General features: G+C 39.2%; 1 protein-coding gene across 4 annotated transcripts; it reads left to right on the forward strand.

The window, feature by feature from the left end:
* The first annotated feature begins 104 nt into the window (after nt 1-104).
* alpl (alkaline phosphatase, biomineralization associated) lies at nt 105-27,695 on the forward strand. Of its 4 annotated transcripts, none has more exons than XM_084739196.1 (12): nt 105-208; nt 8,127-8,295; nt 9,962-10,081; nt 12,691-12,806; nt 15,709-15,883; nt 18,633-18,808; nt 20,391-20,531; nt 20,679-20,748; nt 20,889-21,023; nt 25,304-25,495; nt 25,606-25,725; nt 26,761-27,695. In XM_084739196.1, exons 2-12 carry the CDS (start codon nt 8,172-8,174, stop codon nt 27,024-27,026), a joined length of 1,635 nt encoding a protein of 544 aa, XP_084595322.1. In that variant the 5' UTR covers nt 105-208; nt 8,127-8,171; the 3' UTR covers nt 27,027-27,695. The 4 variants fall into 4 exon arrangements, with proteins under 4 accessions (XP_084595322.1, XP_084595308.1, XP_084595316.1 ...); XM_084739182.1 differs by having other exon boundaries at nt 129-279; XM_084739190.1 differs by having other exon boundaries at nt 141-294.

Consider the following 27,695-nt stretch of genomic DNA (forward strand, 5'->3'; position numbering starts at 1 on the left):
GGGTCGTCAGACAGGCGGAGCTCTCGGTCCATGTTCTCCCACAGCAGCAGCAGCATGGCATCGTTATTTCTGAGGGATTTTTTTTTTGTTCCCCCCCCCCCCCCCTCGTGGGATACAGACCGCTATTCTCAGACCCCCAGAGCCAGAGCCGAACAAGTGTGGCCTTATAAAAAGGACTGAAAGCGGCGACAAGGACACACATTTCAAGGTGAGGGACTGAATGAACTGCGCGCACATTTGGATGTACATTTCTGTCCCGCTGTGAAAACGCCACTCGCAGTGAGTAAAACAACGGTACAACTTTACTTTTTTTCGAGCTTGTTTTTTCTTTTTTCTTTTTTTTTTTTTTTGCACAGATAACAGGTTGGTTTTTGGAGAAACACGCTGTCTGTCGGCTCAATCCCGGTGACAGCTTGTGTTAAAGCCACTATTTTACATCTCTCCTCTCAGCATCTTTCCTGAATGTTGCTGCGAGTTTATCCTTTTTTCCCTGAATCCATGTGAAACGAGACACCGGATCAGGAGGTTTAAAAAGATGGAGTTTTTGTTCAACTGTTGCACCGAGAACAGCTCCGTTAACATCCCGTTTTTCACTTGGATCAAACGCTGCTCACTGATTGGCTTCAGTAGGACACTTTTAATTCATTTAATTACTAAGTCATTCATGATTTTACGTTGAATTTTTTTGATAGAAACCTTAAAGCTGCAGATTGTAGGAGTGCTTGCAGGGCTCCCCTGGGTCTCCCTGCACCTACTCTGTTTCTTCTCCCCTAAAATGATCAGGAGGCTGCAGTAAAATCTTATTCTGACACCATTTATATCTCATTTGGCGGAGCATGGACTTTTTGCACATACAGTATGTTGAAGTTTTCAGAATCATTAATTCATTAATCAACTATGTGTTCACATACAAGGAATTAGATTTTCATGGCTCTCAGTGATAAGGAGCAATGAAAACCAGGGTTGCAACAAAACCAAAAACTAAAGGTACAATAACACTGTGATAAAAAGTCCACAATACAGTTTAATTGTGTTATTTATGTAAAAGCCCTTCTAGAAACAAATGTTGTAAATTAGCATTCGTTTTAAGGTTGTCTGTGTATACTGTATCTGTTCTTATCACATAAACCATAGATAAATAATACAAAGGAAAAATAACAAAGAAACATCACAGTCTTTATTGAATAATAAATCTGGTGTGTACAGCATTTTTTGTTTATATAAAATTCAGTTATCCTTTTAACTTGAAGTGTTTCTGCTTTCCCTTTTTAATAAAAGCAGCCAGCCATGACTGAGCATGTGCAAATAACTGAATTATCTTTGGAAATGAATGCTTGAATTATTTATGAACAATTGCAAAAACAGAAAAAAACAACAACAATGCAGCAGTCACAGCAGTCCTTTTATAAGATAAAATAAAAACCTTAACAATGTAATATCAGGACTGTGTATTGGCAGAAATGAATCATAAAACCGTATCGTGATACATATTGTATCACGATACGGTTTTGTGATTCAATGTATTGCGATATATTGTGATTCTGTAAGCAAGGTGATATACTGCAATGTTTTAAATGAAATTTTTGGAAAACTGTTATAGTGTAAAGAACACACCACTACATGCATTAAAAAACCTAGTTTAAAAAGTTTGCTTTTTTTATGCAGTAGAGAGGTGAAGTCCCTCCCCTTCTGACGTCCCCAGGATCTAACTTCAGAAAAAAAAAAAAAAGCAGTCTGTGGACAGAGACAAATTATTTTTTGATTCCCTTTGAATTGTGCCTCAAATTACACATAAGATGTTGGTCAATTTAAAATATAAGTTTTACAAGTCAGTGAAGTTGCAGTTTTTGGTAGGTTTATCGTTGTTTAGTTAAGTTATCAGTTAAGTTGTAAGTCATAAGTGTTTTATCAGTGACGTTTGGTCGTTTTTGGAGGGAGAAAGTCATGACATTACTCAGTGTCATGGTTGAGTGTGTAATCTTTCTAATTACATATCTTCACAGTCTGACACTTATGCTTTTTCACGACAGCAACGTTCTTGACTTGAAGTAAAGCTCCATGATGGTCAGAATTTCAATCAGCTCTTTTATTAGAACTCTCAAGACAGATAATAGGGATGAAGCGATAATCAGTTTCACAATAAACTGCATTAAAATTTCAGACAGTTAGGATTACCGTTTTAAATTGTGATAACCGTGTTTGATTACTGTGGTTTGACAAACCCATGGAAACTACGGTTCTGCATCAAGCAACAGGTTAAGTTAGCAAAAGCCCAGCAGATGCAGCAGCAACATGGATGTGTTTTGCATCAAAGGACATGATGCATTCAAGGTCGTTGAGAGGTTTTCACTATAAAGGCCGAGAATGATATCAGTGTGTGTATCAGTACATTTTCAGCACATTTCAACAAAACTGCAATTATGTTGGTCAGTATAATCGTGATATGAAATTTTCATACTGTTTCATCTCTAATAGATACCACTGGGGTTTAACACTGCTGCGAATCTTTGCGCGAATCACAATATCACATAGTGTTTTTGAGAATTGTTACAGTATCATGAAACATAATATCATGATACTCGATTGTATCAATATTTTCTTACACACTTAAATTTCGTGGTAGATATTGTTACCATCCAGTATGTGATATCGCAATAAAAAAAATTCTCAATATCGCACCGGACTGTGACAACAAATATCATGATATTGTGTGGTTAATCATACCACATTTATTATTTAATAACGGAATTTTTTATGGCAACATCGGGGTATTTGATTTATTGTTACATCCCTGTGTACTTACACAAGAATAGACATGACAGCTAAGAACAAACAATCAAAGCTAAGCAATAAAGGTGAAGAGTAGACAGGACTGTTATGCACACACGGATGTGAACACACACTTATTTTGGACATGAACAGATTCACAAACTTAAGACTGACACCATCCATTAAGTTCTTGAAACTGAGATTAAAAGATAAATTTGATTATCTTTTATTCCTGTCAGTAGGGGAAATATACGTCCTCTTCAGTGTGAAATCCAGCTTAAACGTTAGTGATTCTGTGTGCATACAAGAGGTTGGAGGAGGCAGCCTGGTGTGAGAAGCAAACCAAGTTGCCTATTTAAAAACTGGCAACTGTGCTTAGTGTCCCTGGCAGACAGAGTGAACCGAGACAGAGAAGATAACACAATCTTGTCTGTCTGAAAACCAGGCAGGCACGGCACAATACATGTGACGGTTTGATTAGAATATTTTGCATCTTCTATCCATCTGCCCTGTACTTCTGAGCATAATTAAAAGCCTAATCCTTGCTTTGGAGCTGCTACCTGCTGGAGTGACACATTTAAGTGGCTTGCTTCAGGCTTCAGCGGCAGCGGAGCTGAGAGCTCAGAGGGGGTGAAGTTATTTACTGCTGGGAAATTTCACCCCATTTGACACCAGCTGGGACACGTTGGAGCAGCCGAATGTTTGGTGACACCATGAATGAGGCGGGATTTCATGTAATACTGACCACTGCCCTAACTGGCATCCTGCTGGTGGCCGTCGTGTTACTGCTCTGCTACTTTATCTGCAGACTCGCTGGTCCGTTGCCCCTGGGTGGGCCTGGCCGCTTTTAAGGGGCGTTGACCACCTGCTGCATCTGCAGAATGGTAAAATCAACTGTCTTCTGCAATGTCATCTCAGATTAATACTTTACCTTCTTATTTCATCCATTGTTTTCTGCCTCTTTGGTTTATTTATATGCTTGGGTTGGTTCAGACTTGTTTATATTTTATTATTAACCATGGTGGTGCCTGGCATGCTGGTTTCCAGCCTGAACAAGCTTGCTTAGTTGCTGATTACATGATCTTCTGAAATTTCACCATAGTCAGTAGGAAAAAACATAATGTTTTGTTCATGATGTTATGGCGCGTGGATAATAAGTTACAGGCCAGGGCTTGATGGAGAACACAGCTTTACAAAACAGATATCAGTTTCACTAGGATGTAACAATATATTGAATACCACAATAATAAAAAAAATATATCAATACCATACCATACTGGACTGTGACAATATCTACCATGATTTATAAGTGATAATGCACAGTGAGCAGGTCATTATTGCAAAATAAATGCCATTGTGCAGGTCTTTTTACTTTATATTATCCCACCTATTACACAGCTACTTACTTCAAAATATCAAATTTTACACAAAATGTTAATTTTAAAACAATTTTATTGAGTCGAAAGTTACTGTATTGTTCCTCTGGAGTCAATTATCAGGACTGTGTTCATGGCAACGGTCGCTTTAACAGAAATAACACACCTTAGAATGCTGTAACTGGCCAATCAGAATCAAGTATTTAACAAAGACATGCAATAATACATGGTTAATTATTTTATTTATCTTTTTTTATTTTGTTTTATAATATTAGTGCTACTGACTGCTGCATTGTTTTTGTTTTGCAGTTGTTCATATGCTGTGTGATTCTAGTATTCATTGCCAAAAACCCAGTCATGCCCTTTTTTTGGCACATGCTTCGGTCATGACTGGCTATTTTTATTTGATGTTATTAAACAAGGAAAGCAGAAGCACTTTAAATTAAAAGGGAAACAAATTTTATACATACACAGTATGCTGTACACACCAGATTTCATTATCATTTAATAATTGTCATATTTATTATTTTTTTTATTTGACTTTTTATCTTGATATTATGTAGAGCCAGGCAGATTTATCAGTTGACTGATATTAATGGATGATATTGGCCTATCATAGCACAGCTTGGTCTGTAATGGGATCGATATGTGCAAACTTTTTCTGTGATCAAACAAAATGCAGCTTGTTCTTATTTTTTAGTTTTAAAGGTAACATTTTTCTTTTCTTAATTCACGGTAAACAGATAGTATAATATAATATAGATTTTTCTATTTGTATTTGTGTTTGTGTTCATAATTATTTATAATTATTAAATATATCAGTGAAAGTTTATTGTTTCAGTGTACTGATATGATTTTGGTTTATTGTTAAATTGTAAAATGTCCTGCCTTCATTACATCTTTGTCACAAGTGTTTGATAAGCACATTTGATGGATCATTGCAATATTGGCAGATATATTGATACATATTGATATATGATTGTTTTCACACCCTAAAATTATCGTCATCAGCCCCAAAAATCCATCGGTTGGCTCTAGTATTATCGTACCATGACTTTTTGGCGTTGTTACATCCAGAGATTTAACTGTATAATGCAATACTTTGGAGGGTACAGCATTTAAGATTTCTGCGTGCAACCCCATCCACACTCAACAAAAAAAATCCTCCTGTCAGAACTGCACATGTGAACGATTTTAGCGATATAAGCATTAGTATCTTGAGAGTTTTTTCCTCATGTGTGGACGTGTGTGTCCAGTCAATCATTTGGTGTTAATCGGCTTTATTATGGCCCTTAAACCTCTCAGTGCTATGGAGCTCAATCCCATTAAAATGACCTTGGACTATAAGCGCAGAGAAGAAAGGAGGAGGGTGTGGATAATTATAGATGAAAGCTTGACTGGCCAGGACCCATAAGGGCCCCTATTGTGACTACTTACATTCACAGCGAGGCCTCCAGCTTAACTTTACTAAGATCCCCTTTTGTTTCTGCTGCACAGCCTGATGGTGGGCTGAAAGATCCTCTTTTTTACCACTGACATCAGGTTCAACGATACAGAAGGAATACATTTCATCGAGTGCATTATCCTTGTGCTTTTTGCCTCCACACACAGCCTTATTTTGCCTGTTTCTTCAGTTGGAAAAGCTATGTGATAGAAGGGATACTCTTGATCTCTTAAAAGTGATAGGTCGGATTATTTGAAGTGGGGTTGTTTGAGGTTTTTATCCATAATCAGTGTATTACCTACAGTAGATGGCAGTCTGCATGCCCCAAGTTTGGAGAAGCAGTAGCGGTGTAGAAAGCTAAGCAAGTCTTTTCAATGCTTTACCTTGACATCAGACAGTATTTTCCAATTAGAAAATGATATCATATTAGCCAAATACTGCTCTATCCACAGCCACCAGACTTCTCATTTTACCTTGCAGAACACAGGAGTTGTTGGTCTACCACTGCTTCGATTGGTTACTTTGTTTGTGCTATCGTGTGACTTGGTGAACCTGAACTAATCACTTAAAAAACTAAAGTCACACAATAACAGAAACAAACTAACCGATCGAGCGTTAGACCAGCAACTCCTGTGTTCTCTGAGGTAAAATTACTTGTCAAAGAAGTCTGGTGGCTTTGGATAGAGCAATATTTGACTTGTATATGGGCTGTTTCCTGTTGGAAAAGGCTGTCTGATGGCAAAGTGGAGCTGTGAAAATATTCTAAATATAGTGTATGTGTAAGATATGGCCAGTATCTAAATTTAAATAATTAAAAAAACTAACATTATTAACAAAATGTGAAGAAGTAACAGTTATGATGTTATGTGAAAAATGTATGTGTATGGTGTTGCAGAAATGGCTACTGAAGTTAGCGTGCTAACCAGCTAGTCCCGGCCCGTGCTGTCTAGAAATACTACTTTGTGTGCTGTGACATCTCGCCAACTACGGCCAACCTGTGACGACCTTTCTTCCTCTGTATCTAAAAAGTGTGCATTGTTATACTGAGCTCAGGTGTGTGCAGGAGAGCAGAGAGAAAGACGTTTCTAAAACTCTCTTTATGTTCAGCTCTCAGTACATTTATAGCCTCTATCTGAATCTCTGTTATTTGAGATGTAGTTTCTCTCCTGTGTCACTGTTTGTAGCCTCAGATATCTGCATTAATTTACCATTTCATGTTTCCTGTTAAGTTACTGCTGATGAAACCCCAAATGAAAACAACAGATTGTGTTACTTCATAATAAAAGTGTTTTCAATAACAAAAAATACAGGGGGCTTTTATTGTGAAGGAATTAAGGAAACAGTGTGTTTATCCCAGAGACGTATATGAACAGTTTATCCACTGCTCTACAGCCGCTTGACTTGAGCTTCGTCAAGCTTCAGTTAAAGACACACCATCAGGCAAGTAGCCCTGTCGCAATGGAAATGCCAACCTCTGCTGTGCTGGGCTCACAGGCCGAGTCAAACCAAGTCAAACCAAGTCAAACCAAGTCATGCCAAACCAGCTCATGTGTATGGAAAAGAGTCATTAGTTTCAGCTGTGAGACGAACGTGAGAGACGAGGTTGTGATTTTCACAAGCTGTCTTAGATTTTATGGTCCAATAAATAAGCAAAATAAATTTAAAAAATGAAAGAAAGAAAAAAGAAAGGAAATATTCTTACACCTATTGCCCATCTTAAATCAGACACCTCCTGAATTCAAGCTTGTTAAATGATCATAAAACACACATCAAACTAGACAAAATAAAACCAAAATGGCCTTGATTTGTATTTCAACTGTTCAGCAATCATCAACTTTAACTTTGTTAAAACTTTAACTTTATTCAAATATTCTGGCTCTCCGTTGCCTCTCTGATGCCCGACCTCTGTCCTGGTCCTGGTTGTAGTCAGAGTAAATCACCTCGGTAGTGTACCCTGTCATCACGCTGGCTCCCGACAGTCTCGGAAGGTTGTATCTGGTGCCGGTCCAACTATGTTCAGTGGGAGGCTGCTGAGCCCGATTCTGCTGCAAACTTAAAATACTCAGCCAGCGCTCTGAGCTGCAGGGCCGGCCAGACTGGAGTCACATTAGGGCCTCTAGCTGCACGGCTAATAGCTGTTTGCATGCTAGCTACAGCTAAAGACAGTTACTGAGTTTCTTTGATGGCTAAGATACGTTTTGCTGCTGACCCTGTCCGCATCTACTGTAGGTAATACGCTGACTATGGATAGGTACCTCAAAAAATCCAAAGTATCCCTTTAAGGTTCCACTAAGCAAAGAACCACGAGTCCAGTGGAGTATTGGAGGACAAGCCTGTGACTATATCGGCCACTTATACAGTAGAGACTAGCAGCGGTAGCCTACAGCACGTGCAACATGGAGTGTGTTGTTTGCTTGCAACAAGTGCGCGTAGTCAAGTCATCACAGAGTAAATAGATATTAAACCAGTATGTGTGAGTCAGTGTGTGATGAGATGACGGAGAAGTAATTACTGGTGTGTTCTTTTTGTCCCGCTAGCTGTGACGCGACTGCAGACAGGCTTCCCCAGCTTCTCAAAGTGGCATGTTATGGCTGTCTAGAGTAACACGTCAGCCACACACGACAGACGACAACATGAAGGTGACAGCCCTGCTCATCATTTGCTCCTGTGTCATCGCGGGGAGTTTGGGGAAGCCACAATTTCCTGGTAAGTTGCTGTGCTGTTAGTCAGTCGCCACCAAATAAAAATCTGACCCCCCCCCCCCCCCCCCCCAAAAACAAAAAAACAGAACAACCATCCAGCTTCCCGTAATGTCACAGGAGACGTTCAGGGCACACAGGATGTTTTCAGAGTTGTAGGAGATTGTTTTAGTCTGGCTTCAGACCATCAGTCCACCGACAATTCCTCTGTAGTGAGTGTATTCAGTCTGATATCAGATTAGGAATGTTTGGGTAAGTTTGTTTCAATGGATTTCCTGTTTTTGAGAAACTGGGTATGTTTTTCAGCTGTATTTAATTTAGTGGTACCACGAAAATAACAGGAATTAATTGTTTGAATAAATTTTCCTTCTTTTCTTTTCCTTCTTTTTTTTTTTTTTATATTTATTTATTACATCCATAGTTTACACAAATGGAGATGCAAGCACTGGCAAAAAATATCTGCTACAATTTCAAGAATAAAGAATAAAAAGAGAAAATAAAAAAGTATTTTGTGCCTAAAATATAGTCTCTTGGCCTTATTTTCTTTAGATTGAAAGTCTAGCTTTTTCATTTTCAAGGGACGAAAATGAGACATAACATAACTATATACATTCAGAGAGGGAGAGGTAAAATAAATAAAAATGCTTGCAGCAGTTTGGATTCACTCAGTTGCATACATGTTACTGTTGTAGATATTTGGACGCTTAAAAACAATAAGGAAAAAGTAAATCAGTAAAAAAGATGATAATGTCCATCTTTAAGTTTGAACAGAAAATACATTTTTTCATCTTTTAAATGTCCACTGTCACATCTATGCAGTTATTTATGGCCGGTCCAGCATGCCGCATCCATCTTTTGGTCAGAGCTGTCAGCAATATACCCATGAAATATTTCTCAATACCCTGAAGACATTTTCTTTAGAAATGATCACCCTGCTGCTCTGTAGGAGATTGCTGAGATTGGTGACAGTTGCAATGATTAGTCAATTAATCAATTAGTTGAGCCACAGAAAAGTAATCAGCAATGATTTTACGATATGTTTCTGGTTTCATCTTTTGAATGTGAGGATTTTTTCTTTGTCAAACAGAATATCTTTGCATTTCAGACTGTTTGTTGCATAAAAGTAAGATGCATGAAACATTCGCACAAGCTATGGGAAATTATCACGGGCATTAGTCATTTTCTGACTTGTAATTCTTTTAAAGGGACAGTTCACTCCAAAATCAAAATACATATTTTGTCCCTGGCTGTAGAGCTGTATGCCTTGGCACTCGACTGGTGGTGCTCAAAGTGACAAGAAAATACATTTGAAAAATTCAAAACCAGTGTCTCTTTCCAAAAATCACTCAAAATTATCCATACATCTTCTGGTGAGCAGTTTCATGTAGGAACTACTTTCCTTCTGCAGTAGAACCTACCAGAACTCCTTTCCTTTCTACTAGAAAGAAAATAGTTCCTACATGAAACTGCTCACCGGAAGGTCTGTGGATTATTTTGATTTCTGGAAAGAAACACTGGTTTTAAGTTTGTCAAGCTGAGCACCATCTAGTCGCACCAAACTGGCTAGATGGATAAGTGGCACAACAGGCCAGTAGTGCCAATATGTGTTTTTGACTTTGGGGTGAAATGCCTCTTAAATTATCCTCAGTGAACTTGTTTTTTCTCATACCCAGAGCAAGAAAAGGATCCCAAGTTTTGGAATGCTTGGGCTCAGCGGACCCTGAAGAACGCACTGATGCTGCAAAATCTCAATAAAAACAAAGCAAAGAACCTCATCCTCTTCCTTGGAGACGGTAAGCCATGACATTGTTATGTTTACGTCCTGATTTGTGGCAAAAAAAGATGAACTCTTCCCAAATTCTGCGCAAATCCACTTAAAGGTTGAAGGTAACCTCGCTGCAGTAAGCCCAGCGCTAAAGATCCACTTTTCCCTTTTGTTGTTTTTCATAGATAAGAGTAATTATGTCCAGCCGAGCAGTTTTACTCAAGCTGAAATGATGCTACAGAGGATCCAGTAATCCAGCAGAAAATGAATGAGATTTTTCAAATGTTTTCTAACATGCGAGGTGAATGAATGGTATCAAACAAAACAACTGTGCTGCCACCAGATCACTGGGCTTCTGTTTGTGCCGGGACACTCATTGGTCGCATAATAACCTTTATCCTCCATCAGGCCTCTGTTGTCTCTGTTTGGACTATAGGCACAACGTGACATTCTTGCACACTGCTGCATGCATGCTCATGTTAGCATACAGTAGTTAGAGAATAACAAGCAGCATTTTCCAACTTTAAGTTGTAAGAGGACTTATCAATGAATAATTGTCTATCTGGAAATGTTTTCCAGACATTCATTCTATCATACACCAGGGAAACTTCTGTTCTGTAACAGGACTCAGCTGCACAGTAAACTGTTTTCTCTGTGAGCCTTGGGTTTTATATTATATGCAGGCTTTTTTTCACGCAGGGCAGTCTTCAGCATTATTTTAAGGTATCTAAATAGACCTGGGGCATTTTAGGCATCCAAAACAAGAAAGCAATCATCCTGCAAGTTACAAGTCAGCTATACAAGGTCCTTTGTTGGAGGTTATTTTTTCGTTCGCTGTTTGTTTGTCAGAAAGAATACAGAAAACTGCTGGCCCGATTTTCATGACCTTGGTGGAAAGGTGCTGCGTGAGCCAAAGAATACCTCTGGATAATTTTGTAGCGGATCTGAATCATGGAGTGGATACACAAAGTATTTTCCACTTTCGTTAACACTGCAAGATTGGGCATTTGGCCTTGGCGGAGGTCTTTGTCACTCTAGTTTACATCTGTTTATGACCTTCTTTTTCTTCAAAAGTATTTTTAGGATTATTTGAGGTGGGGTTGTGTGAGCTATGTAATGATAGTCAGTGTATTTCCTACAGTAGATTGCCCCCAGTTTGGAGAAGCAGCAGGAATACTAGTGTAGGCAGCTAAGTAATGTACTGCTGTGGACAGAATCAGCAGCAAAACTAATTATTTTCTGTTTTCCTTACTTTGCTGTCAGACAGCGTTTCTGATGGGAAACCACAGTTATGAAATAATAAAAATAATAATAATAACTTTATTTATATAGCACCTTTAAAAACAGAGTTTACAAAGTGCTTTGACAGACAAAGTAAAAGAGCACAAGATCAGGATACCAAGGAAGCAAAATAACAACAGAGGGCCAAACAGGAGTAAATTAAGACTGAAGTAAAACAAGACACAAACAAAGACACTAAAACATAGAAAAAAACATTAAAACACAGTAAAAGAAATAAGAACAGTAAAACTAGAAAAACACGACACTAAGAATAAGTTAAAATGAATGGAGTGTAAGCTAAATATCGCTTCCTCCAAAGCTACCAGACTCCATAGGAAAAATCAATAATTTTACCCCAAAGGACACTGGAGTTGCTGGTCTATCACTGCCTTGATCGGTTAGTTTGTTGGTGTTATTGTGTGACGTCAGTGATTTAAAAGGTTAGTACAGAATCACCAGAGTCACATAGTAACACAAAATAACAAATGGAGACAGCGGTAGACCAGCAACTCCAGAAGTAAAATAGCTGTTTTTGAAAAAGGAGGCTGGTTGAGTGAGAAAGAGAGCGATATTTGGCTTATATAACAGCAGTTTGCCATTTGAAAAGACTGTCTGACAGCAAGATAAAGCAGTACAAATACTCTAACTCTAGCTTACACTTAAACTGATTTTTGGGTGGTGCTGCTGACCCTGTCCACAGCAGTACATTGCTTATTTCCCATGTTGGTACTCAGTATCACAATCAGAAACAGTCTCATTGCCAAGTTCTTACATTCAAGGCTTTTGCTGTGGTATGTTGGTACATGACAACAAACAGAGTACAAGAAATATTCATAAAGATTAAGGCAAGTTCTGTCAGTTAAACAGCATAAATAGAAAAATAGAAAATAGCCAATAACATACGAAAAAACAAAATTTCAAAATAGCAAAAACAATATCTATAAGTGTGACTTTTATTTAAATAGGTGAATGAGGTGTACAGTTTTATACAGGAGTGCAAAATATTTGACAAGGAATGTGCAAGTTCACAGTGTTGATGAAGAGGATATTACAACATGCAAGATGGGGAGGGTGGGGGTATCCGTGTCAGTGGGGGTCTTATTGTCCTTTCTGCTTCTCCAAATGGATAAGCACCTCTTTCAACTCCACTCCAAGTAATCCAAACTATGCCTTTAAGTATCTTTTTTTGAAATTATTGAAAATGTTTTGCCTAGCAGCAGTCATCTTGTTCTAAAATGCTGAAACAAAACAATGCGTGCACAGCAGTACACAAAAAGTGGTTTTTCTCCTCCTGTCCCACCCTGACGGAAAATGAGCGCAATCCTAACCATCCACCTGCTTCTCATGTCTGTCCAGGGATGGGCGTTCCCACAGTGACGGCTGCTCGCATACTGAAGGGTCAGCTGAACGGACAGAGTGGAGAGGAGACGCAGCTGGAGATGGACAAGTTCCCTTTTGTGTCTCTGGCCAAGGTCTGACTTGGTCATTATTAAATCATACAATATGGCCATTAATGACTTCACCACAAAGCCGGTGACCGTAAACAAGGTCACTCAGTGTGTCACGCTATACTCGCTGTGTATTATGTTACTCATATGATAAAAAGCCAGTCTAGTCTATTCTATATTTTTTATTACTGCCAATAAAACCAATGAAAAGACCAAAAACAATGAACTAATCCGATGAACAAGTGCTGTCTGTATACTCTATTTGCCTTAGACTTTCATTGTTGTACACAATCAAAGTGAGCACATCAATGAGCATGAAACGACCTGTTAACTGCATATATTTTTCTAAGTCATGTCAGTTTACATTTACAACTGGAGAATAATGTTTCCTCTGTGAGCAGTGCGGAAAAAACAATCTGTCCACTTACATAAACTGAGAACTTCCTGGAATAACCCTGTCATTAAGAAAAACTACTTGGATTATTCAGAGAAAGCAGGATTTGAAGATCTGCTTGAAGATCGCCTTCACTCAAGAATGTGTTTTTCTAAAAAATGTGCCCATGACTACACCGACTTGTATTTGTGTTTTTGCATTCCTCTCCTGAAGGGTGAGATGTCCCTAAAACGTCAGATTCAAAAGTCAGATTTGGTACATAACAAATTCTAAAGGCAGTCACTGTCTAATATTTTTTTAAAGTGGGCAAAGAAACTTAAAACCCAAACCTGAGACCTCCAGTGCAGAGTGGACTTGACAGTACAGAGAGTGAGAGTTAGCATTAGCTGTGTCAGCCACTGCCAGTTACAAGATGACAAGCTAACAAACTATCCACAAAAGTTGCTGGTTTCTGTGCACAACAGACTCCTCATCTGAGTCTCGGTCTGACAGAGGCTCGAACATGTTTGGCTGAATCTCTACCACGCTAGAGCTGAACAACTAATTGAATTTTTGCAATGTTTGTTTAAAGCAAAATGTTTGCCAAAACTCTGTTTTTAATTAAATATTGTTGTACTGCAGAGACTTGAACACTTTGCAGGATATTGTATTGTATATATTGTTTTGCTTAACTGATGTTTTATCCAAAAAAAGGCTAAAAATAGAAATGCACTCACAAATTCCTACAGCCCAAGACGATGTCTATAAAATGCTTGTTATGACTGACAAAATAAACATAAATGTGTATTAAAGCTATAATATGCAACATTTCGGCATAAAAATGTCTAAAAATGATAGAGAGATGTGATATATTTCCTCGAGTCGTGTACTTACATGATCCAAAATGTTTCCAACATGTTCAAGCCCACAGAAATCCGTAATTTATTTAAGGCAATTGTGCGTTTCCTATTAGCCGCTAGTTCCTATAACTTTAGTGGAAACATGGGATATGTCGAAATCGACCTTGTCCATGAACTTGATTTCTGTCAGATAGATTTTCATCAGTAATGGTGGTTGTTTAAGAAGACAACACATCCCATGATCCCACACTGCTCGGATGTCATCAAAATACTTCTGTTACTGTTTTAACGTGAGAGAGCCCTAGCAACAAAACTTAAATATTCTACTTTTAATCCGTACCTGAAAGTAGTCCTCAACAAATATAATATGTCCTCCTAACGTTTGCTTAAAAGCACAGATGTTTTAAGAAATTATTCAGGCATTTTTAAAAGATAAAACTGTTTTTAAAGATTTGCATCTTCAGTAGGAAAGACGTCATTGGTTGTGGTCTTTTCCTATGATTTGTAGAGAACAAGAATAACACCAGCTCCATCCTTAATCTCAGTAAAACTAGACATACTGAAATGTCATCAGTCCAGTGTGCGAAATACGGGGGGGTCCAGGGGGGTCCGACCCCCCCGATTAACCCATGAGACCAAGGAAAGCCTCAAAAGCAAAATTTGAAGGGGGTCTCAAATTTTGTCAAAAGAAATATTTCATTGTCACTAATGGTCACTAAAATGTTTTTAAGCTCACCATGTCCAGTATTCAGAATTAAAAAAAATACTCACAAATATTTTTTGCCAAACGGAGCCAGCCAGTCCTGTGTGTGTATGCAAATTAGCCATGTGCACACCAAACAGAAGAAAGACCTAACGTTGAGAAGTCATACTGGTCATACTAAAAATGGCAAGCAAGCGAAAGCTAAACCAGAGATAGTAATGCGTGGCCACACATTACTATCTCGTGGCCACGAGATAATAACGCGTGGCCACAAGATAGTTAATGCGCGGCCACGAGATAATTAATGCGTGGTCGCGAGATAGTTAATGCGTGGTCACGAGATAGTTATTGTAGTCATCCCATGCAGACTGTTGGTTTTATCATGGACAAGTTTGATTTAATTTCATTTTATTTTAATATAGGAATGAATTACAGTGACATACTTCAGTCACTTGTGGCAAGGCATGGAGTAATTCTTAGCGAGAGACTCGGAGCCCCTATGGTGACATTGGATGAAAAAAAAAATAATGCGTGGTCACGAGATAGTAATGCGTGGCCACGCATTATTTTTTTTTCATCCAATGTCACCAGAGGGGCTCCGTATAAAACAACGTGCATCCATACAACTTTAGCCAATGCAAATCCTATGTCAGTGTTGCTTTGCGAATACTATGGGATTATCAAAAATTGTTAAGTGTGTGCCTGTGTGCTGTCACGTAGGCTATAGACTGATTGTCTTGGCTTGCATCCATTAAATATTGTAATGTTATAGACCTACTGCATATTGAGAAAATTTAGATCGGTATTGCGCAACAATCGGGAGATGGGGACCCCCCCGAATATTGACGGGTATTTCGCACACTGCATCAGTCCATTTACTGTCTTGTCTAAACAAACTACATCACACAAACAACCTGTTACAAACATGTCAGGGTGACTGTAAACAGTATTTTAATTCTGACCACATGTCTATGGCTTGTAACTCTGCAGACATACAACACTAATGCACAGGTGCCAGACAGTGCTGGCACAGCCACAGCGTACCTCTGCGGGGTCAAGGCCAATGAGGGCACGGTGGGAGTGAGCGCAGCTGCTGTCCGGTCCCAGTGTAACACCACAGAGGGCAACGAAGTCACCTCCATCCTCAAATGGGCTAAAGACGCAGGTATAGTGGCGTTAAATAAATGTAACATAACACGGGCCTCTGTCACAGATGCTTTTTTGTGTCTACAGGGATACAAGGGATGCAGAATTGCAAATTTTCGGATGTTTGCCATCAATTATCATGCCTTGCACGTCCGAGGAATCCTAATTGAGGTTGTGGTTACTGCTGTGTTAATGGGAAGTGGGAATACTCACCGCGGCGACTTGATCGCTCAAAGCAATGACTTTGAAGTGTTCTTGAAAGCGATGATCTGTTTTTTCACTCTGCTCATTCCCTTTTTCAGCTGTTCGTCCTTTGAACCAAAGTTCTCCTTAGAGCAGTTTATAATTGACATTAACTTGACCCAAAGAGATATTTTTTTTGATGTATTCTCAATTAAAACAGCAGGGATCTAACTTTTAACTGCTCATTTTTAAAAAAGTCTCTTATGTGGCCACTGTTGCTATGAACTTTCGTCAGGTTTTTGGTTGTTTTTTTATGCTTCTGTAACAAGTCTGGCCGGAGGCATTATGTTGTTATGTCTGTACGCATGTGCGTCTGTCCATCCCGTTCTTGTGGACACGATATCTCAAGATTACCTTGACGGACTTTGTTAAAACTTGGCGCAAATGTCCACTAGGACTCAGTGGTGGACTGGTTAGAGTTTGGTGGTCAAAAGTGAAAGATCAAGGTCACTGTGACCTCACGTCCTTCTCGTTCTTGTTAACGCCTTATATCAGGAACACCTGGAGGAAATTTCTTAAGATGTGGGACAATGTTTTTGGCCATAACTCAAGAATTCATATACTGATTCTGACTAAATTTAACACAAATACCAAATAGGATAAAATGAGGAGGTGATGACATTTTATATCCAAAAGGTCAAAGGTCAACTTCACTGTGGCATCATAATTTTCAGTTCTCTACCAGTCCTCTGTACTCCTCTGTAAAAAGTCTATATGTGAAGACAGCGTGTTTCTTACTGTAAATTATTCACTGGAATCATAAATGTTAGCAGGGGTGTCAAACTCATTTAAGTTCAGGAGCCACATCCAACACAGTTTCATCTCAGGTGGTCCGGACAGGTAAAACCATTGCATGATAATCTATAAAAATCAAAACCTCTAAATTTTCAAGTATTTTGAAAACACTCAGTTATTGAACCACCCATTTACAAAACAGTAGATGAACAGTCTGAGATGTCCTAAGAAAAGTAAGTGAAATTTTCACAATATATCTAATTTCTTCAACATTCAATCAGGAACTGGTCCATTTTTCTTGGATAACACAACACTTGACACTTGACATTTTCCACAGGCAGCTCTTAAATGAACACTAGTCTGTAATTGAGTGTCCGAAGCCTGTAGGTAAGCAAGTAGAATCTATAATAATGTATCCAGCATATGACCTGCCCTTATTATTAGCACAACTCCTGGTGAACAAATGGGAAATAGCAATGCATTTTACTGAAAAACTGGAATTAATGACATCTCTACAATTTTAACACTTTACAAAGTCATCCAGTGGGATGGATTGGACACATTCTGGCACGGTTCTGGCCTGCAGGCCATATGTTTGACATCCCTGCAATACATTTTATTAAAATCATTTGAGGTCTTCACTACGTATATTATATGAGTCAGGACCGACATGGATGATTTCTTCATGATGTGTCTGTGTTTTTTATTTAAATTTCAAGTACTTTGTATTATTGTTTGTAGATATTCAGGAGTGTTTGTGAGTGGCTCGATTTCAATAAACAATTCAGTGCAGTATCCACAGAGCTAGAACACAACATAGAGCTCAAACAAGTTTTGATCAAAAGCCTGAAAGACGACCACCATGAATGTAACTTTCCATGCTTATGTCATCTAAAATGTCTCACGTTGCCAATTTTGGTGCACTGCAGACTTCTCAACTGAGTCTGGGTCTGACTAAGGCTCAGACATGTCTGTTTCCCCGATGTGCTAATGCTAGCTGTCTTTATACGCAACTCACTTTCACCGGTCAACCCCAGCAAAAGCAGTGGTGGTCAGATCCTGAATGTCTCAGTGAGAGAGAAAAAGTGGCTCCTTTTCAGAGTGTTAAGACTTTTTGTGGGAAAACTTCTTAAAACAAAGTATTAATCATACTGGAGTATTTTTGCATACTTAAAAACATATCTGGAGGGAAACTTAATAATATGCTTTTAGCCTACAAAGCAAAGATACAGCACAGAGTTATGCATTCTGCTTGAACAGCACATTAAAGACAAACTAGTAAAGGGCACCACAAAGAAAGAGACAGGGATGTGAAAGGATTGTGTACCTTCTCGGGATTTTCAGGGGGCGGTGTTGGGGATAAGTTAGGGGTGAGTGGGGGTCAGGGTGTGTGAGAGAGATAGAGCATGTGTGCGGGTTCATGGGTCACAGATAATAAGAAATCCAATCATTCCTCTGGGAGCGTGGCAGGCGGCAGCTGACCTCCTGAACAAAGCAAATAGAAATAGAGAAGTGTTTTTCATCAGGTCGTTTCACAGGGCCGGCCTCTTATGGTTTTTCCTTTAACACTTTACTTTTTACATCCAGAAGACTGTGTAGCAGAAAACTATTTTTATGTGATTCAAGGATAGGTTCAGACTTACAATACAATGTTCATGTGTACAAAATAGTTGTTAGCCATCCATACTTGGAAACTTTCTCACTAAAAAGACAGTAACTTATCTGTCTGAACATGTTCTTTAATCCAAAACTAATTCAGAAAGCTTTGTATGTGTCTGTGTCCACTGCAGGCAAGTCAGTGGGAATAGTGACGACGACACGAGTCAACCATGCGACTCCCAGTGCTGCTTACGCCCACTGCGTGGACAGAGACTGGTACTCCGACAATGAGATGCCGGCTGAAGCCTTGCAGGCCGGCTGCAAGGACATCGCCAGACAACTTTTTGAAAACATTCCTAACATTGATGTGAGTTAAAAGTATTAATTCTGATACACAACTTATTATCAAGTGATATGTCACTAGAAAGCCCTCAATTTCAAGTGGTTTTTTTGGGGGTGGGGGGTAACTTGGATTGCACTGAAGATGCACAACTGGGCAACAGAGACTTTGTTGAACATTTACATTGTGTCAACTGAACATCAACTAATCAAACAGGGTAATCACTTTTTACATTAAGAAGCTGATTGTGAGGTCTGTGTTTTCTTTTAATTGACTGTTTGCTTAACCCCTGCCACAGCTTTTGTCCAATCACAGCTTAGCATGCTCTAGTGTAAGCTCTGAACAGTAACTGGCTTGTCTGGCTATCCAGGTTACTACCCACAATAGTAGAAATACCTAGTGTTAATTATGAGTCAAAGGGCAGGTCATACTATATTGTTTTTAGGGGTTAAACTTTATACAAAAAATACAAGACAGTTGCTTGAATGAAGGAGAGCACAGCTGTCAACAACTCACCCGTACATTTTTTCAAGGACACGCTTTAACAGAAACAATGCTCTGCCCTGATTCTCCTCAGTAGTGAGCACACAATGTTTCTACCCAATATGGAGCGCCACCATAAAGAATGTGGGTTGATTAGGCAATGGAGTTCCTTTTTTTTTAAAAAAAAACAAACTCGTGTTTCCACATTTTTTAAGCAACGGAAACTGGGAGGTTGTCCTCAGTCTCAATGGAGCGAAGCGTTTAGTGACTCAACTTTTGCACTCAACTCAAAACTTAACTAAACTTGTTACCCAAGCATGCTTTGAAACAGGCTACTGTTGGAAAGTGAAATATGTCTGAATATGGAAGCTTATTAAACTTTAGCTTTACACAAGAACAGTTATGCTTTTTAATTTCCATGTCTTCTACGTGAGCAATCAACTGGTGAGAAAGATTCTTTGCCTGTGGCATTAAGCTTTAGCTTCAGTCTTTTAGTATAACATATATATAGCCATCAAGTGTATATTTAGGAGCCCTTTAAACGGTTCTTGTGTTAAAACAAATCAGCTTGAGACATTAAAATTTCAGACCCCATTTTTAACCAATCTCTGAATTAGCTAATTAAGCTACAGCTGATAAAATTGGCTAGTGACAGTTATTTTTTTAGATAATTTTTGGGGCATGTATGCCTTTATTAGACAGTGACAGCAAATGGGCTGCAGGCGTGAACTGAACTGGCGGCCACTGCAGAGGACTGATGTCCTCAATATATGGGGTGCATGCGCTACCAACTGAGCAACAGGGGCACCCAATAGTGACCTGCTTGGGGCTAGCTGTTCTGGTTTTCATTAGCTGCTACTAACATATGTAAGCCCCACAGGAAGAGCACCTGGCTTTTAAATGCATTTGACATAGTGACCAAGTCATATGATCCACAGCGGCTCAGAAAGACTTTTTCCCAGCTTACACTGTGAAATAAACAGCTGTAAAACAGTGGATACATTTTTTGAGTGTCACAATCTCTGCAGAATGATTCAATTTGATAACAGAATTTCATCCATCTACACAGGGAACATGATCATTTTGTCCTGAAACATTTAATTTATTCTGTTCTGCTGGTTTGCAGGTGATTATGGGTGGAGGGAGGAAGTATATGTTCCCTAAAAACACGTCAGACGTGGAGTACCCACGCAGTGCAAGGCACAATGGCACACGAAAAGACGGCAGAAACCTGGTGCAGGAGTGGATTGACAGAATGAAGGATAAAGTAAGTTTCCACTCGTCTTTCCGCTCTTTGCTCTTCTTGTTTCTCTTCTCCGTCTTTTATCTTCCCAATTACATTTACATATTTGGGAGTTCAAAGTAACTGCCGTGTAACCAGTCACACTGTGCTGTACGTTTTTAAACTGTACAGAAAGGCCATTATGTATGGAACAAGAAGCAGCTCTTATCGCTAAACCCTAACAACGTGGATTACTTATTGGGTGAGTTTCCAGTCTCAGTGTCATTATGAAATTCATTGAAGTGTAAATGAAGAGCCATATGTGTATATGGATTTGCTTTAGGCTTATTTTCCGTGTATAATATCCTATTTCTCCTTGAACTGTGCCTTGTGTTACTCCAGGTCTATTTGAACCTGCGGATCTGACATATGACTTGGAGAGGAACACTGAGACTGATCCTTCGCTGACAGAGATGGTGGAGGTGGCCATCAAGATCCTGAGGAAGAACCCCAGTGGGTTTTATCTGCTCGTAGAAGGTGAGTTTGGTGAAATTGGACTGTCATCTTTTGTTTTAGGGTTTCACAAAGACCTGTCACAGTGGTCTACTGAGTTAGTTAAGTCTTATTTTTTGTCGGAGACGTCACAGATTTCAGAAGTGAATGTCCCTTAATCCCTATGATCTGGGTGTAACCACTGATGTGCTTGACCAGATCTGTTGCAGTCAAATAATTGTGTGTGGTGTTTGGATTTTTCCCTCATACAGTTGCAATAATACTGTTATCATAAAATAAACAGTTAAACTTTTTTGGGAAATCACTGATTTGCTGTCTTTCTGAAACTGAGATGAAAAGATGAAAAAAAAGTGAAAAGAGTACTTCAGCATTGAATGTTCATACCATTAGCCCCTTTTACATAGCCTGTTCAAGGCAGGAATGTTGTGCAATTATTCTGCCTTTGAGCCAAATTGATGCAAAAAAAAAACAAAACAAAAAAACATTGGGGGGTTTTAAGAAATACAATTACTGCACCCCGTTACCCCAGGATGCAGTAATGGTACCCTTGAAAAATGGTGTTGGCAGGTAACTTGTTCTGGTGGAATATTTGTATGTGGGGAGACATTAAAATGGATGGATGATGCACACACTATTTTCACCCCTTTCCGGAAACCTGAAAGAAGAAACAGCGACACGAGAGAAACTAAACTTCCACAGAGATTCAGTTGGAAGCTACAAAAGCAGAGAGCTGAACTTACAGATACCCTCAAAAACATTTCTCTCCTACACACACCTGAACTGAATCTCAGTTTTCCAGCACACATCAGAAATAACAGAAAAGCAAACAAGACTACTGGCAATGGGAAAAGGGTCAGCTGACTGAGCTGGGTTAGCAGGTTTACATGCACCTGAAAAAACCTGCTTATGCTGGCTAATTTTCGTGTAAAATTGGTTCAAGTGTCTGTGCCTCTGAAGAGGCACAGTTGTACTGGGAAGCTGCACATAGTCGCTGCACCAGGTTGTTGTTTGCCAAGAAATAGTTGCTCTTAAGTGAACCTTAAACCACAAATTGTTGTCTTTAAGTTTTTGTTTGTCCATACATTTGCAAAACAAGATGCAACATGTTAATTAGAGAGTTGGTGAGTGTTTTTCACTTTGGACAGAGACCGACTAGCTGTTTTTCCCTGCCTCCAGTCGCTATGCAGTAGCTTATCAAGTGATTGCATTCATGTTGTTGACTCTGACAGTTCAATAAAAACAAAGTAATTTGATCAATGACATCTGCTGACTGACAACAAAGAGGAAAACAGTTGGCAGTTTGCTAATAATGTTGTGGAGCATGAAAAACAAAGACAAGGAAAAGGTGTTTGAAGAGACAACACAACCCCCTTGGAAATAGAGTTTGTCTGCCACTGATTAATTTATCACTAAATTATCCCTGTAAAACATCCTTCAAAACCTTTAAATTACTTTTACAAGTCTCAAGTTTTCTGCTGGAGTGAACAGATCAGAGCAGTTCAGAGGCTTGAACTTGTATCTGTGATAGATCCACCATGTTCTCTCTTCAAACTGAATCTTAATTTACCCAAAATACTGAACATGAAACATTTACTTACTGGAGATAGTTATAAAGTAGACAACTTTATGATCATACACCCCATTAAATCATGCACTTTCCCAAAATGCTCTGAAAGTTTTGCTTGTTTTGCTTTGTCCCCATAAAAAGTTACTCTTGCAGTTGGCTTATCTTGGATCTAGTCAAGTTTTTGTAAGTGTGAATAAGAACAGAATAACAGTTTCTATGTCTGAAAATCCAATTACATTCCACTGGAAAACATTCTAACGAAAGAGCACTTACTTTCAATAAAACATCAGCTTTCACAGTTAGTTCAAAAGCAAATATTTTCTTAGCTGTTTCTTCACTGCCAAAGTCCCTTCACAAAATTATCCCTTCAAGGTAAACATTTTGTGGCAGTTAATAAAATTCAAAAAGTAAGCTACAAAACAGTCAAGGACTCAGAGGTAGGATAGAAGTGGATAACAATGATAAACAGAATATTCTGTGGTATAAAGGAATTTTTATATCAGTTGCTGTCTATTCCATGTACTCTACAGGATGTAGGAGAGGGAAAAAAACATGAGCCCTTCCAACCAAATTTTGTATTGTTCTGGTCTTATCAAGTACTGTGAAGTCTGAATGGCCAACATTAGATGTAGACGGCACAGGGAGGTTGATGTTGATAACTATACATCCTCAGCTGGATCTATTGAAAGAATGATGGTTGCGGTCGGTGGCTGTTGAGGGCAAACACCTGCGAGATTGACAGTGATTGTTCAGCCAGACTGAGCGAGAATGAAAGGGGTCAGTATGTTTCAAACAAGAGTCCTCGACAGATCCTTGAGCACTGTCTGAAAGAAGAACCCCCCCCCCACACACACACACACACAGCTTTTTGATGGTGGAATTGTGGGGGCTGCATCTGACAATTCTTAGATTGTCGGTTCCAACAGTCTGACAAGTGACAGGTTTGGATTGTCCAGGTTTGTAGAAAAAGTAAAAAAGAGTTTGAACTTCTCTCTCAAGCTGTCTTTTTTTTTTTTATAACTCACACAACTACCTACGCACTTTTTGTGTGTACAGACAGGCGCAATACCATTAATGCCTTTGAGGAAGGACTGTCTAAAACCATGTCCTGTTACTCGCAAATTTTCTCTAGCTTTAGTCTGGTCAGCTTCAAACATGGTTGAAGGACTTCTCATGCAAACTAGTTTGTTTAAAGCATAAAAGTCACAGTTAAAGCTTCCTTATTTCTGTAACGTTACAGAAATATTTACAAATGAAACAGTTTATCTAATCAAATCCTGGAAAAAGAGACACGGAGCTGTTGGATAGTAGAACCTTTCTCACTGATGTTAGGTCAAGAAGAGGATAATGAAGTTTAAATGAATGAATAGTACCTCAGCCACATTTGGAAATGTAAACTAAGTTTTTGCCCGTAGAAATAGAAACACTAACTATGATATTGTTCTGCCAGCAAGTTACCCACCAGTTAACAGTCAAATGCAGTTTTATGTGATGGGTTGGAGCTAGTCATCGAAAAACATGTGATTGTATATATTTATACAACTGTTCTGCATTTTAACAGAGAAAAAGAGAGGGATTTTGCTTGAAAAACCTACTCATAAACAATTTTTGCCAATATTTGGCATGTGACGAAAGATAACTGACCCTTCATTAAGCACCGCCCTCCTTAATTACTGTTGCTACGCCTGCCAAACTTTCCATTCTCACACTGCATTTATAGAATTTATGGTGATAATGCATGCCAGATTTAACATCAAACCTGGGAGTAATTGTTGAAACACACGGTCTTTGATCCCTCCATAAACAAAATCAGTTTAATTCAGTTTATTTATCTAGTTGATGACTGTCGATTTTGTCGGCCAAAATAATGACTCACAAGCAGATTTCATAAGTGTTTCTGGCTGATTTAAGCGAAAGCTGACTCCAGCAAACATTGGTCGGATTGTGAAATAGGGCAGGTATATCTACATGGTAGATGACAGAAATACACTCATTAACGTGGGGGAAAAAACGCAGCAGACTTTGACCCAGCTGGACTGCAAACTTGGAAGACAGCTGATAGGAGATAAGCTAACCCATCTTAGACCTGAGACAGCGAGCCAGAGTAGGACAAAACATCCTCGGCCCACTTTGATTCTGCACCAACCTACATCCTCCTCCCCAAACGCTCACATAACAAATGCAGATGCAGTAGAATCTAACAAGTTTGGCTGGAGGTAAAGTGACTGCACCTAGTAAACTAGTGTTTGCAGCTTATGTTAGAGCAGATGAAGACAGAGTTTAATCCATTCATCACACGTGTGCTCTTGTGTTTCATGGTTCTGAGAGACTACAAAAAAGACATTACCGTCCAGACTCATGAAACGCAGAGTATCGCTCCTCTCTCCTGCACACCGTGTCAACATGTAGAGAATTGGAAAGCCTGACAGCTCTAGTTACAGTTGCTAAGCTATGATTGGACTGTTGCTGTTAGGAGTTGGGGCTTAGCGAACAATAAACACAGGGATACAGGATAAGACCATTACCCAGACTCTGATAAGGACTTAAGCGTCGATACACGTTGGGCTGTGGTTGACAAAGGTTTGTGGTGTTCTTTCACCAGAAGACGGACCACCATATTTTTTTAAAATGTTTGTCTACGTAACTTTATATCAAGCAAGACTTCCTAGATCTTGTTCTCTTTTTTAAGAGAAGAACCGTGCCTTTTGCTAACTGGAAATATTTGTGCCTCTTTCAGGAGGACGTATTGACCATGGACACCACGAGGGCATGGCCAAGCAGGCCCTACATGAAGCTGTGGAAATGGACCGAGCCATCGGCCGGGCAGATCTCATGACCAGCATCCACGATACACTGACTATAGTTACTGCCGACCATTCTCATGTGTTCAACTTTGGAGGCTATACAGTCAGAGGAAACACAATATTTGGTATGTAGTGATAATGACACACATCCAGTACTGCATATATCTTTGTAGTAATTATTTTAAGTCTTAAACTGCTGTGATAATGGGGCTTACTGCTCTGTCTCTGTCCACAGGTCTGGCCCCAATGTTGAGTGACATTGACCAGAAGCCCTTCACTTCCATTTTATATGGAAATGGGCCGGGTTACAAAGTTGTTAACGGTGTGAGGGAGAACGTATCTACTGTTAACTACGGTAAGTAAAATATCTAATTTTACTAAGAAGGAAAGATTACAGTTAAAAGGAAGGTGCACCCTGAACTTCTTTGACTTTGTTCACTGTCTACAACCATTTCATGTTTACTATTCACCAAAGTAGATATCACAACAGACAGAATGGGATGTTGGGGGGAAAACATCAGGCATCACATTCATTTGAATGGGGTCAGTCTGTTAAGGCTGCAGTGGCGAGGACTGCAGGGGTTGTAAAATGTCACATTTTGGAGAATCGCAACACGATGTCATGCTGCAGTGGCCAATCACGTAAGCCGGCAATCAGACTGTTCCGCTGTCAGCCTGAAATATCGGTGAAATTGGACACAGTCAGGTGGAGTTTAGGGACCAAGTGATGATACTCTCCCAGTTGTGCCCTCCCTCGGTTTATTTAATGCAGCCAACTTCGATGTGTGGGTCTGGCTTGCAGTTTATATTGCAAAATAGCCACGTAAGAAGCTTCCTTTGGTTTGTGTCCATTAGTTGAGAGAGAGAGAGAGAAAGCTTGTTTGCAGCTGTAGTCATGCAAAGTAGAGACTGAAAGAGGAGAGAGAATGCTGGTAGTAAAAAAGCTGGTGAATCAGAGGAATAAAATGTTATTTTCTGATTGTTTGACAATGGTTACGTTCTATGCACAAATCAACACCCCTGCATAACACCCGCAACGCCACACAACCCTGACACCTGACTGTGTCTGAATACAGCCTTAGTCATACAAGGATACAGGACAATAATACAGTTTTAGTAAACCATTTAAACAATTTTCTTAGTTTTCTTGTCTATTGTGCTACTGCCACATGGAGGTCAGTGGCATAGTGTTAAACCACTGGTTGGACTGTGTATCACATCACTAGCCGTGCATGTGCGTCCTTCTGCATGAGATGAACAAAATGAAGACGAGCTATAAAAAAAAGCTCCTTAGTGCTGCTAGAGGTCAATAAACCTTAAACTTTTGGTTGATTGGACTTAAAAATAATAGCACCCTTCATCATCCTTTCTTCATGTTGTCGCCTTTCAGAGGAAAACAACTACCAGGCCCAGGCAGCTGTACCTCTGAGCATGGAGACTCACGGAGGAGAAGATGTGGCTGTGTTTGCTAAGGGTCCCCTGGCTCACCTGCTACATGGGGTTCATGAGCAGAACTACATCCCCCATGTAATGGCATACGCAGGCTGTATTGGCCAGAATAGGGAACACTGTTTGTCACGCAGCTCGACTGCTGGTCTGCAGCCCGTCCTCTCGAGCATCACATTTCTTCTCACAGTCACCCGACTTCTGTGCTGACCTTCCCCTGACAGTCCTCTTAAAACCTCTGTTTTAACCAGTCACAGATTTTAAGAGTTCAATTTGTTTTTGTTGTTTTGTAAATGTTCTAATTTCACATGATCCACTGTTAGGGCACTTTTGTGTTATGATAATTAATTCACACAAGTGTAAAGAATCAGTTTTAGTTCTTTTGGGCAAATATATAAAACATTACAAAATAATAAAACGCCCCTGATGCACTGAAAAAAAGTGGTGTCGGAGAGATCGCCACAGAATCAGAGATCTCAGTTGTGATTTGTCTCTTGAATAGTTTTTATTAAGGTTTTTAGGACCTGTTAAGCCTATTTGTTAAATGTAAACCCTTTAAGTTTGAATAGATAGATTGGATTTACAAATGTTATGAACATGTTTCATATCTTAAATGTGCAGTTAACAGAATCTACCTCATAAGCTTGCAAGAGGTCTCTCATGTAATTATGATTTGTTCAGGGGGATTTTCGATGGACAAATTTTATGCCGAAACCAGAGGCAACTGAATGTATAATTGGCAAAAGAGTAAAAGATATATATTTCTTGTCATGAACTTTGTGCATACTTGCAGAACTGAGAAAGCCCATGTATCATTGTTGTGTCCAATAACAGAAGTTGTAAACCTCTTAACCAATAAAGGAAGTGTTTGTTTTCTGA

Source organism: Lutjanus erythropterus, chromosome 2 (assembly GCF_056507025.1).
Source record: "Lutjanus erythropterus isolate fLutEry1 chromosome 2, fLutEry1.hap2, whole genome shotgun sequence".
In the NCBI taxonomy this organism is placed as follows: Eukaryota; Metazoa; Chordata; class Actinopteri; order Lutjaniformes; family Lutjanidae; genus Lutjanus; species Lutjanus erythropterus.

Bases quoted from the DNA above. Each gene is read 5' to 3' on its own strand.
- alpl (XM_084739196.1), top strand. From the start codon at position 8,172: ATGTTATGGCTGTCTAGAGTAACACGTCAGCCACACACGACAGACGAC. The intron at 10,082-12,690 runs GTAAGCCATGAC...ATGTCTGTCCAG, and splicing joins CATCCTCTTCCTTGGAGACG to GGATGGGCGTTCCCACAGTG. The intron at 25,496-25,605 runs GTATGTAGTGAT...CTCTGTCCACAG, and splicing joins CAGAGGAAACACAATATTTG to GTCTGGCCCCAATGTTGAGT.